The following is a 13,142-nucleotide window of genomic DNA, read 5'->3' on the forward strand; positions in this document are numbered from 1 at the left end:
TTCAATGGGTTGCAAAAAAACAGAAGTTACTCCGTGTGCATTCCGTTTCCGTATGTCCGCATTTCCGTTCCGCAAAAAAGAAAAAAAAAAGAGGACATTTCGGACAAGTATAGTACTGTTCTATTAGGGGCCATCTGTTCCGTTCCGCAAAATATGGAATGCACATGGATGTCATCCGTATTTTCTGCGGATCAGTTTTTTGCAGACCGCAAAATACATACGGTCGTGTGCAAGAGGCCTTAGAAACTATGCCATGTTGTATCTAGTGTAGTTCAAAGGAGGGCATAGAAGGACAGGTCTGGCCAAGTGACTGTCCATCAGTGGTCATAATTAAGACAAGACAGTCTCTTCAGTGAAGAGATTGTACTGAAACAAGGGGGTGAAACTTTTGATGTGAGGAAATGAGTGCTGTCTCTATCATAGAAAAAACTGACCATTGGAACCCAGCCTAAAGAAACTTGTATGGGGTCAACGTTTCCAGTGGTGGGATCCCCACAGCTTACATTTTGATCCATGTATAATTTAAAAGCCATACAAATGAGTTTGGCTTATTTGCATTCATACTTGTACTTATGCTTATACTTCAAAGAACAATCGCTATTTTGTCAACAATAGTTGTGGAAGATTATTATAGACTACACTTACCATGCGAGATACATCTCCAGATAACACGTCGTACATTTTTTGAGATAGCTCCTTTTTTAAGATGTCAAATCGGCTTTTTATTCCTGATTCAATGGGGTCTCTACAACTGTTATTATTACACATTATTATTTAGAAAGAAAATGAGAACATTTTATAAATGTATTAAAAACATCCCTAATATGATAACTCTTAGTAAGTCTCTTACCATACATGAGATAGTGTATTCACTCTCAGAAATTCACCCATAACCCAAGTGAGAGATAATATACAGTACAGACCAAAAGTTTGGACACACCTTGTCATTCAAAGAGTTCAAAGAGTTTTCTTAATTTTCATGACTATAAAAATTGTAGATTCACACTGAAGGCATCAAAACTATGAATTAACACATGTGGAATTATATACATAACAAAAAAGTGTGAAACAACTGAAAATATGTCATTGTCACGGCTGAGGATGGGGAAAACCCTCAGCCATGCGATGCCCGCTGATGTTAGGCTGCTCGGCCAGGAAGACAGGATTAGGGAGCAGGTCACCTCCTAACGCATCCCTAACATGACCCTAACTCCTAGCTGCATGGGCCGACCTTTAAGGTAGAAGGACCCATGCTCCGGAACCTCGGATCCCTAACTCACCCTCCGTCCGGTCCCTGGAGTAGGAGTCAGGGTAAGACGGCCTGTTCCTCCAGGACACGGAGGAACAGGGGTCTCAATGGCCAAGCTGCAGGGAAAAGGGGAACACAAACAGACTTACGGATATGGCAGGCGAACTAAGTAGTTCCACCTACCTGCCACAGCCTTGCTGACTGTATCCCTGTGCACACAGGAATCCAGAACCATAAGCTGCACAAAACCACAAAGGAAAGTCCCAACAGAACATCACATGGACATCACACACAACATGACAAACATAATGTGACATATCTTTATGACCACAAGGGTGGCTCTCACTGGCAGGTAGAAAACACAGGAGGCTGCTCCAGCTAAGCATGGCTGAAGCAACCCTCAGACCTGTGCTAACAGTGAGGCTATATAGGGCAAGAAGCTACACCCCACAGTCGGACACACCCAGTGACACACACACACACACTGGGAAGGGAGTTAACCCTTCCAGCACCAGGGAAGGGAAAACACAACTTAAAAGGGGAAGTGTCCAAAACACGAAACACACTGTGGCTGTTGCCGCAGGCAACGACATGGGTGGCACTCATATCCTGGGAGTCAGCCCGAAGGCCGGGACACTGCCACCACATGTACACACAACGACCAAACGTTGCCACGGGCAACCACAGTGAGGGGAAGATGTAAGTGCACACCACACATAACTCCAAGGGAACCGCACACATAACTGTTGTCCGCGGCAACCACACCTGAGGCAAACAGCAAAATGCCTCCAGCTGCGGTTGACACAACAACCCAAAAACCGCGGGCAACTGTATGCGGCTCCCAAGGAGTCACGGCCATAAACATGGTCATGACAGTCATATTCTAGGTTCTTCAAAGTAGCCACCTTTTGCTTTGATTACTGCTTTGCACACTCTTAGCATTCTCTTGATGAGCTTCAAGAGGTAGTCACCTGAAATTGTTTTTCACTTCACAGGTGTGCCCTGTCAGGTTTAATAAGTGGGATTTCTTGCCTTATAAATGGGGTTGGGACCATCAGTTGTGTTGTGGAGAAGTCAGATGGATACACAGCTGATAGTCCTACTGAATAAACTGTTAGAATTTGTATTATGGCAAGAAAAAAGCAGCTAAGTAAAGAAAAACGAGTGGCCATCATTACTTTAAGAAATGAAGGTCAGTCAGTCCGAAAAATTGGGAAAACTTTGAAAGTGTCCCCAAGTGCAGTCACAAAAACCATCAAGCGCTACAAAGAAACTGGCTCACATGCGGACCGCCCCAGGAAAAGAAAACCAAGATTCACCTCTGCTGCAGAGGATAAGTTCACCCAAGTCACCAGCCTCAGAAATCGCAGGTTAACAGCAGTTCAGATTAGAGACCAGGTGAATGCCACACAGAGTTCTAGCAGCAGACACATCTCTAGAACAACTGTTAAGAGGAGACTGTGTGAATCAGGCCTTCATGGTGGAATATCTGCTAGGAAACCACTGCTAAGGACAGGCAACAAGCAGAAGAGACTTGTTTGGGCTAAAGAACACACGGAATGGACATTAGACCAGTGGAAATCTGTGCTTTGGTCTGATGAGGTGACTCTTGGTCTTCCTTTCCTGGGGCGGTCCGCATGTGAGCCAGGTTCTTTGTAGCGCTTGATGGTTTTTGTGACTGCACTTGGGGACACTTTCAAAGTTTTCCCAATTTTTCGGACTGACTGACCTGCATTTCTTAAAGTAATGATGGCCACTCGTTTTTCTTTACTTAGCTGCTTTTTTCTTACCATAATACAAATTCTAACAGTCTATTCAGTAAGACTATCAGCTGTGTATCCACCTGACTTCTCCACAACGCAACTGATGGTCCCAACCCCATTTTTAAGGCAAGAAATCCCACTTATTAAACCTGACAGGGCACACCTGTGAAGTGAAAACCATTTCAGGTGACTACCTCTTGAAGCTCATCAAGAGAATGCCAAGAGTGTGCAAAGCAGTAATCAAAGCAAAAAGGTGGCTACTTTGAAGAACCTAGAATATGACATATTTTCAGTTGTATCACACTTTTTTGTTATGTATATAATTCCACGTGTTAATTCATAGTTTTGATGCCTTCAGTGTGAATCTACAATTTTCATAGTCAGGAAAATAAAGAAAACTCTTTGAATGAGAAGGTGTGTCCAAACTTTTGGTCTGTACTGTATATTAAAGAAGTTAGCACATAAAAAGTATGACTATGCAATGACTGAATGAAGTATTATTACAAATACAATTTTCTTTTGTACATGACATTTTATTCTCTGGTAGCACTGCCTGCTATTTATCTTTCTGGATATATAAAAAAAAAGGTCTCGTCTGCACTGGATTCATGCGGTGAGCCGATGGACTTAAGGCGCAAATCACAACCCGAGCTTGGATACGAGATTTTTTATTTTGAAAAGACGACGCGTTTCGGGGTACTCAGGACCCCATTATCAAGTCTGTATCCTCGGCACCGTGAGCCCGCTGGTACACTCTCCTGGAGGGTCCCTTTCAGTAGGAATGCTAGTCAGCGCTGGTGAATAAAGCTGGAGAGTGTCTTGTTGTGGCGGCGCTGCTGTGCTTGCTGCACTTGCAATGTTTATCTTTCTGGTCCACCTTCTCCTGCATTCAGTGGTGGACTGATTTAAAAACCAAAAAAGAATGTCCGATATTTATTAGATACTAATACCAAAAATTCCTGCTATATATAAAAAAAAATTGAAAAGATCAGCGGCTCTACCTATACCCCAGATAATGAACTGGTGCACACCTCTCGGTACCCCCGATACCGTAATGTCATGAATAATAGTAAAAAATAGTAGTACGAGGGGAACCCTGTAACTAGAAGTACATGGACATTTATAGATCGTAATACTAAAACCCTTTATTAATGGGAATATGTAAAGTCTAGTGTTGAGCGAGCATGCTCGGCCGAACTTCTGTTCGGCTCGAGCATCGCAATGCTTGGCACATGGTGGTATTCGGCCGAGTAACGCATGTGCTCGAGCGCCATGCTCGAGTCTCCTCCCTGCACGTTTCGCGGCTGCTATGCAGCCAATAATAATTGTGCAGGTAAGTACTGCCCTCACTGTAATGTCAGTAGCCATGTTGGCTACTGGCATTACAGTGATTGGCTGGCTGGAACACGTCGTCGGCTCATTTGTAGTCAGGGAGATCTGCACTTCGGAAGGGACAGAGAGATTGTAGGGAGTCTGATCGCGATCAATTCAGTAGAAAAATGTTTCAAAGACCCAAAAGTCCTTTTAAGGATTATTGTGTGTGGTGGCAGGCTGGCAGTATTTTAGAGCTACAGTACAATTTTTTTTCCCCAGCATTTTCAATACTTTTTATATAGAGGGTGTCTGCAGTGACTAGTGACATCTGTATTATACCTTCTGTGTGTCAGGGCCAGAGATTGGAAAAATATAACTGAAAAATACTATATTTTTTCCATCATTTTCAATACTTTTCATATAGAGTGTGTCTTCAGTGACTAGAGACATCTGTCCAATACCTTCTGTGTGTCAGGGCCAGAGATTGGAGAAATATAACTGAAAAATACTATATTTTTCCATCATTTTCAATAATTTTTCTATAGAGTGTGTCTGCAGTGACTACATACATCTGTCAAGTACCTTCTGTGTGTCAGGGCCAGAGATAAGGGAAATATAACTGAAAAATACTATATTTTTTTCATCATTTTCAATAATTTTTCTATAGAGTGTGTCTGCAGTGACTATAGACATCTGTCCAGTACCTTCTGTGTGTCAGGGCCACAGATTGGAGAAATATAACTGAAAAATACTATATTTTTCCATCATTTTCAATAATTTTTCTATAGAGTGTGTCTGCAGTGACTATAGACATCAGTCCAGTACCTTCTGTGTGTCAGGGCCAGAGATTGGAGAAATATAACTGAAAAATACTATATTTTTTTCATCATTTTCAATAATTTTTCTATAGAGTGTGTCTGCAGTGACTATAGACATCAGTCCAGTACCTTCTGTGTGTCAGGGCCAGAGATTGGAGAAATATAACTGAAAAATACTATATTTTTTTCATCATTTTCAATAATTTTTCTATATAGTGTGTCTGCAGTGACTAGAGACATCTGTCCAATACTTTCTGTGCAGAGGTTACTGTTAGCTCCCTTTGTCTGATGAGGTTGTTATTAGATCAGGAAAAGACAAATATAGAAATAATTGAGCAACAACTCAACAGCCAAATAGAGGCGACACTACGGTTCAAGGATCATCCGGAATTCTCTAAAAGAGAACTCGAGTTGCAACAGAACATAGAGAGGTTCAAATCTGGCCTGGTTGAACGCAAACATCGTGAATTTATTAAAGACCTACGGTAACTGAGTTTAGGAACAAAACAGCATACAAAGTGACCCAATCTAATCAGAAGGGATCTGTAACGGGGAGTTCCCTCTCTGAGGCTGATAACTCGGATCTGGAATATAGTCAACCTCAACAATATCAGAACTGACGTTCCAATTGGAGAGGTAGAGGACGAATGTAGGGGTAGAACTAGGGGTTCTATCTCCAGATACCAATCAAGGGGAAATCAGCAATTTCCCTCTCAACAATGGGACCCCCAACACCCTTAGACAAGAGGGGGAGAACGTACGATTGCTGGGGGTGGGGAACATCAAGAAGCTGTAAAATCATCCACACTCGAAGCCCCATCTGAGTGATCCTCATTGGGTGCCTCCTTCTCTTCAATATCCTCCACTATAAACACCACACCTTTTTTAGACCAACCTCCTATGAACTTGTACGCCCTAAGAGATCGGGCACAATTACCGCCTCAACAGAACAAGAGGCACTAATCTCATCTTGTACCAATTCAGTGGTCCTCAATCTGTCAGGAGTGGTGCTATTACTGAACAAGCCATTTTAGCAAAAGGCTTGTCTTTTGTACCTTCCACCCAGGTTTAACCTGTTTGAATGGGTGAAGGACCTTCACCTGTTCATCAGAAAATTAAGGTGGCATAAAATCTTTTGCTCCTCTGACAGAAAGAGATGCTTAGAGTTGGGGCTTGAACTCAGTGACCTACAGGGTTATGATGATCTGATTGGACTACTTGATGAAAGTGAACGCCCAAAGGGACAAGGCCCCTTCACCACCCTTAAAAATAAGAGCACTAAAATGCCTCCTAAAACCTTAGGGGAGGCAAATATTGACCTCTTTTAGAGATCTGTCACTAGGGACCTTGAGAGAATCGAACCAGGATATGGCTACAAAAACTATACGCCTACAGAAATGAAAGCATTACAACACCTCAGCACGAACGAGAAGCTGGTGATTAAGCCCTCAGATAAAGAGGGTAATGTGGTCGTCATGTCTGTCGAACAGTATAGGGACATGGGTGTAGCACTTTTGTCCGACAAAGAGTTACGAAGTACTCAAATCTGACCCCACCTCTTTCTATTCACAGAAGCTGTCCCAGATGCTGCAGGGGGCCCTTGAGGGAAAACGAATTGATCGGAAGGACTTTGAATACCTTAGACCACCTTATCCTAGAGTGGCCACTTTCTACGACCTTCCTAAAATATACAAAGGTACCAACCCCCTCAAGGGCCGACCGATAGTATCTGGGATTGGCAGCCTTACTCAACATGCAGGCACCTATATTGACCAGATACTCCGTCCCTTTGTTTTAGCTATACTTTCGTATCTAATCAATACAACAGATTTACTCAAACGTCTAGACAGTATTATACTGGAACCTGACATGTGGCTAGATTCAATTGACGTTGAGGCACTCTATACTTCCATTCCTCACAACAACAGTCTGACAGCTGTCAAATACTTTCTGTATACCAGATCCAATGACTTGAATGAACACAATCACTTTGTTATTCAACTCTTGGACTTTGTACTTACCCATAATTACCTTTTATTTAATAACCAGTTCTACCACCAGCTCAGGGGCACCGCAATAGGTAGTCCTTGCGCACTGAGTTATGCTAACCTGCTCCTGGGCTAGTGGGAAGATACAGTTGTCTTCTCCGAGTCCATGATACACTGGACCAGATGTATCACCCTCTGGTCCAGGTTCATTGACGACATCTTGTTACTGTGGTCTGGGACGGACGAGGACTTCTGGTTGTTTATGGGTGTCCTTAATATCAATAACATTGGTTTATATTTTATGTATGAACTTCACAAAGATACTTTAACCTTCTTGGATACTCAAATTGAAAGAAGTGAGAATAATACCATCACTACTTCTCTGTTTCGCAAAAAGACGTTGACCAATAGCCTGCTCAGGTGGGACAGTTTCCATCCGAGACCACTGAGGAAGGGCCTCCCTAAGGGACAGTTCCTGAGAGTCCGAAGGAACTGTTCGGACAATAGGGACTTTACGATGGAGGCGTCAAAATTATATCACTGCTTAAACAGAGGGGATACCCTGATCCGTGCCTATTTGAAACTCAGTGGCCAGACCCACGTTGTCCCAGTCCAAAGTGAGAAGGGGGCCAGAAGAACTTATTAGCATTATTGGTACATATGACACAGCGTCCCATCAGATTTGAGAAATCCTCGGACGTTACTGGTCTCTTCTAAAAACAGACCCAGATCTGTCTAAACATCTCCCAGATCATTCGGCTATCACATTTAGACGGGGACGCAGCATAAGGGACACCTTGGTGCATAGCCATTTTTAAACCCCCCATTTACAATACCTGGCTGTCAAATAGGAGGGTAGGAACATTTAGATGTGGTAGATGTAAAGCATGCCCCTTTGTAGGAGTGGGCGATATGTTCTCTGACAGCACCCAAAATCGTATCTATAAGGCCCGCTCTTCAGCAAATTGCAATGCTGTAGGGGTTATATATCTGGCTCTTTGTGAATGTGGTAATATGTATGTAGGCAAAACATGCAGAGTGTTCAAGAAGAGAATTCTTGAACATATTGGAGATATCTATAACAAACGTGACCAACCACTCTCTAGACATGCTACACTCCATCATGGAGGTAGTACGGGAACAATAAGGTTCTCTATGATAGAGGCCATTAATCACTCGATTAGGGGCGGAGACTTCGATAGAATTCTCAGACAAAAAGAGTCCAAGTGGATCCACACACTAAATACAACTGAGCCTGTGGGTCTCAATGATAACATTGATTATTCATGCTTTTTGCAAAACTGCCAACCAAAATATCCGTGAATCGGGCCAGTATCTTTATTTCAATATCTTCTGTGTGTCAGGGCCAGAGATTGGAGATACATAACTGAAAACGATTTTCCTTTCTCCATATACTGTGCTCGCTGTGAACTGTGACATCCGTGGCACATCTTGTGTGTCAAACGTGCATATAACATTTAATATGAAGAAGGCGAGCACTAAGGGATGGGGAAGTGGCCGTGATGCTGATGGTTCACACAGAGGCCGTGGCCCTGGGTGCGTTGAAACTGTACCTGCTGCCAGAGCACAAGAAAAACAATCATCCACAATACCTAGCTTCATGTCCCAGTTTGCAGGGCGTCACAGGACAAAACTCTTGAAGTCAGACCAGTGCGACCAGGTGGTCGGTTGGATTAAAGCCGATAATGCTTCCAGTCGGTTAAACACCACCCTGTCTTCCACCAAGTCCAGTCTCAGTAGCCAAGAGTCTGGTCAACAGAATCCTCACCCTGATCCTCCTTCCTGCAACCATGGAGAGTCTGGCCAAACAAGTGATCCCACACTCGGAAATTCCGAGGATCTCTTTTCATCGCCATTACTTGATTTGGCCCTCTCGGCAAGCACGCTTAGAGAGGGACATGAGCTCTTGTGCCCTGATTCCCAACCTCTTGAGCATCCACAGTCACAAGAAGATGACGGTGGGGAACGGCAATTAGTGTTTAATGAAGTAGATGATGATGAGACACAGTTGCTAATGAGTCAACGCAATTACTGTCTCAAGAGGTTGATAAGGAGGATGAGACACAGTTGTCAATCACTGAGATTGTGGTTAGGTCAACAAATCAGGAGGATGATCAGAGTGAGGAAGTGGAAGAGGAGGTGGTGGACGATGAGGTCACTGACCCAACCTGGAAAGGTGGAAAGCCAAGCGAGGACAGCAGTACAGAGGGGGAAGGATCTGAGCACTGCAACAGGCTGGAAGAGGCAGTGGGGTGGCAAAAGGGAGAAGGTGGGCAAAACCAAACAGGCCCACAACTGTTCTACGGAGCACCCCCTTGCGTAAATCTCTCTTGCCAAGGGGTAGGTGTTCTGCAGTATGGCGCTTTTTTGAGGAAAGTGTGAACAACAAAAGAATAGTAGTTTTCAACCTGTGCCACATTAAAAAGAGCCGGGGCGTGAACACTAGCAACCTCACCATGACTTGCCACATCCAAGAACCGCAATAAGTGGGACGAACGCCTGGGTCCACAATCTGTGTCTGTGAGTCACATCACTGCCTCCTCTTCCCCTATGGTACGTGCTGGCCAATCGCTTGTCGAAGAGCAGCCGAGGATGCCTCCTGCCCTGCACCTGGACCTTCGCAAGCACCATCAGCGACCATTTCACTGACGGCACACTGGGTGAACATTGTGGAGGCCGGAAGAGAGTCGTACCCAGGGATGGCACAGGTACTACTGACTCCGAGGATTGCGGGCCCTAAATCCATCAGGGTTTCCGCCAGCATCTACGTTAGTGGCTCCAACCCCCACTTCTCCTCCTCTGCCTCCTCCTCCACTTCCACCTCCGAATTATCCGCGTGCAGCACCAGTCAGCCATCAGCCGGTAGCTGGAAGCAGTGTAGTACTGCAGTGGGGAAGCGTCAACAGGCCGTGATGAAGCTGAAATGCTTAGGGGACAAACAGCACACCACCGCAAAGCTGTTGTAGGGGATAAAAGACAAGACTGAGCTGTGGCTCTCGCCACTCAACCTACAACCAGGCATGTGTGTGGTAATGGCTGTAACTTGGTGGTGGCTTTGGAGCTCGGCAAGCTCAGACACATCCCATGCCTAGCCCATGTTTTAAACGTAGTGGTTCAGCGATTTCTCAAAACCTACCCCAATTTGCCTGAGCTACTGGTGAAGGTGCGCCGCGTGTGTGCACATTTCCGTAAGTTATCGACAGCTTCAGACAGTCTGTCAATGCTGCAGCAGCGCTTTAACTTGCCAGCTCACCGGCTGTTGTGCAACGTGAGCACGTGCTGGAACTCCACGTTCCACATGTTGGCCAGGCTTTGTGAGCAGCAGAGGGCAGTAGTGGAATACGAGCTGCAACATGGTTGTCGCCTTTCCAGTCAGCTTCCGCTAATCAGAAGCGAAGAGTGGGCATGGATGTCTGACCTCTGTGAGGTTTTAAGAAACTTTGAGGAATCAACACAGATGGTGATCGGCTATTATCAGCGTAGCCATCCCACTTCTGTGTCTACTCAAATGCTCGCTGCTCACAATTAAGGACAATGCCTTGCATGTGGAACAGGTGGAAATGGGGGAAGAAGACATTACACACGGTGATAGCCAGACCACCCTCCGTCCGTCTTCTCAGCTCGAATTGCACGATGAAGAGGAAGAGGAGCAGGAGACGGCTGCCTCCGCTACAGAGGGTAGTACCCATGGAAGTTTAAATCCATCTTTTTAGCGTGGGTGGGCAGAAGATGAGTAAGAGGATGAGGAGATTGAGCGTGATCCTCCTGATGACGACAGTGAAGTCTTGCCTGTTGGTACTCTGGCACACATGGCCGACTTAATGTTAGGCTGCCTTTCCTGCAACCCACGCGTCTAACACATTTTAAACAACACGGATTACTGGGTGTTCTTCCTTCTAGACTCCCGCTACAAAGAGAACTTCTCATCTCTCATTCCTCAGGTGGAGAGGACGAGTAAAACGGTGCAATACGTTGCGGTCCTTGTTAACCACCTCCGGACCGCCTAACGCACATGTGCGGTCCGGAGGTGGCAGGCTGGCGCACAGTCACGCATATATGCGTCATCTCGCGAGACGCGAGATTTCCTGTGAACGCGCGCACACAGGCGCGCGCGCTCACAGGAACGGAAGGTAAGCGAGTGGATCTCCAGCCTGCCAGCGGCGATCGCTCGCTGGCAGGCTGGAGATCCGAATTTTTTAACCCCTAACAGGTATATTAGACGCTGTTTTCATAACAGCGTCTAATATACCTCCTACCTGGTCCTCTGGTGGTCCCTTTTGTTAGGATCGACCACCAGAGGACTCAGGTAGGTCAGTACAGTCGCACCAAACACCACACTACACTACACCCCCCCCCCGTCACTTATTAACCCCTTATAAACCCCTGATCACCCATGATCACCCCATATAAACTCCCTGTTCACCCCCCTGTCATTGATCACCGCCCTGTCATTGATCACCCCCCTGTCAGGCTCCGTTCAGACGTCCGTATGATTTTTACGGATCCACGGATACATGGATCGGATCCGCAAAAAGCATACGGACGTCTGAATGGAGCCTTACAGGGGGGTGATCAATGACAGGCGGGTGATCACCCATATACACTCCCTGATCACCCCCTGTCATTGATCACCCCCCTGTCATTGATCACTCCCCTGTAAGGCTCCATTCAGACGTCCGCATGATTTTTACGGATCCATGGATACATGGATCGGATCCGCAAAACACATGCGGACGTCTGAATGGAGCCTTACAGGGGGTGATCACCCATATACACTCCCTGATCACCCCCCTGTCATTGATAACCCCCCTGTAAGGCTCCATTCAGACGTCCGCATGCGTTCTGTGGATCCGATCCATGTATCCATGGATCCGTAAAAAATCATGCGGATGTCTGAATGGAGCCTTACAGGGGGGGGTGATCAGTGACAGGGGGGTGATCACCCTGATTACCCTGATCACCCCCTGTCATTGATAACCCCCCTGTAAGGCTCCATTCAGACGTCCGCATGCGTTCTGTGGATCCGATACATGTATCCATGGATCCGTAAAAAATCATGCGGATGTCTGAATGGAGCCTTACAGGGGGGGTGATCAGTGACAGGGGGGTGATCACCCTGATTACCCTGATCACCCCCTGTCATTGATAACCCCCCTGTAAGGCTCCATTCAGACGTCCGCATGCGTTCTGTGGATCCGATACATGTATCCATGGATCCGTAAAAAATCATGCGGATGTCTGAATGGAGCCTTACAGGGGGGGTGATCAGTGACAGGGGGGTGATCACCCTGATTACCCTGATCACCCCCTGTCATTGTTAACCCCCCTGTAAGGCTCCATTCAGACGTCCGCATGCGTTCTGTGGATCCGATACATGTATCCATGGATCCGTAAAAAATCATGCGGATGTCTGAATGGAGCCTTACAGGGGGGGTGATCAGTGACAGGGGGGTGATCACCCTGATTACCCTGATCACCCCCTGTCATTGATAACCCCCCTGTAAGGCTCCATTCAGACGTCCGCATGTGTTTTGTGGATCCGATCCATGTATCCATGGATCCGTAAAAAATCATGCGGATGTCTGAATGGAGCCTTACAGGGGGGGTGATCAATGACAGGGGGGTGATCAGGGAGTCTATATGGGTGATCACCCCCCTGTCATTGATCACCCCCCTGTCATTGATCACACCCCCCCCCCCCCCCTGGTAAGGCTCCATTCAGACATTTTTTTTGGCACAAGTTAGCGGAAATTTTTTGTTTGTTTTTGTTTTTTCTTACTAAGTCTCATATTCCACTAACTTGTGTCAAAAAATAAAATGTCACATGGACGCACCATACCCCTCACGGAATCCAAATGCGTAAACATTTTTAGACATTTATATTCCAGACTTCTTCTCACGCTTTAGGGCCCCTAAAAAGCCAGGGCAGTATAAATACCCCACATGTGACCCCATTTCGGAAAGAAGACACCCCAAGGTATTCCGTGAG

At 45.8% G+C, this 13,142-nt stretch overlaps 1 protein-coding gene across 3 annotated transcripts in view; it reads right to left on the minus strand.

Moving 5' to 3' along the window:
• The window catches only part of LOC122922501, a 442,359-nt gene that overhangs the window by 67,935 nt on the left and 361,282 nt on the right, over window positions 1–13,142 (minus strand). For 2 of the 3 annotated variants that reach the window (XM_044273114.1, XM_044273116.1), the window contains exon 16: window positions 646–751. In XM_044273114.1, the coding sequence (XP_044129049.1) occupies window positions 646–751 (106 nt within the window). The remainder of the gene's footprint in view (window positions 1–645; window positions 752–13,142) is intronic. The other variant, XM_044273115.1, reaches the window with a different exon arrangement.

The sequence above is a fragment of the Bufo gargarizans genome, unplaced genomic scaffold (assembly GCF_014858855.1).
Source record: "Bufo gargarizans isolate SCDJY-AF-19 unplaced genomic scaffold, ASM1485885v1 fragScaff_scaffold_39_pilon, whole genome shotgun sequence".
NCBI classification, from domain to species: domain Eukaryota; kingdom Metazoa; phylum Chordata; class Amphibia; order Anura; family Bufonidae; genus Bufo; species Bufo gargarizans.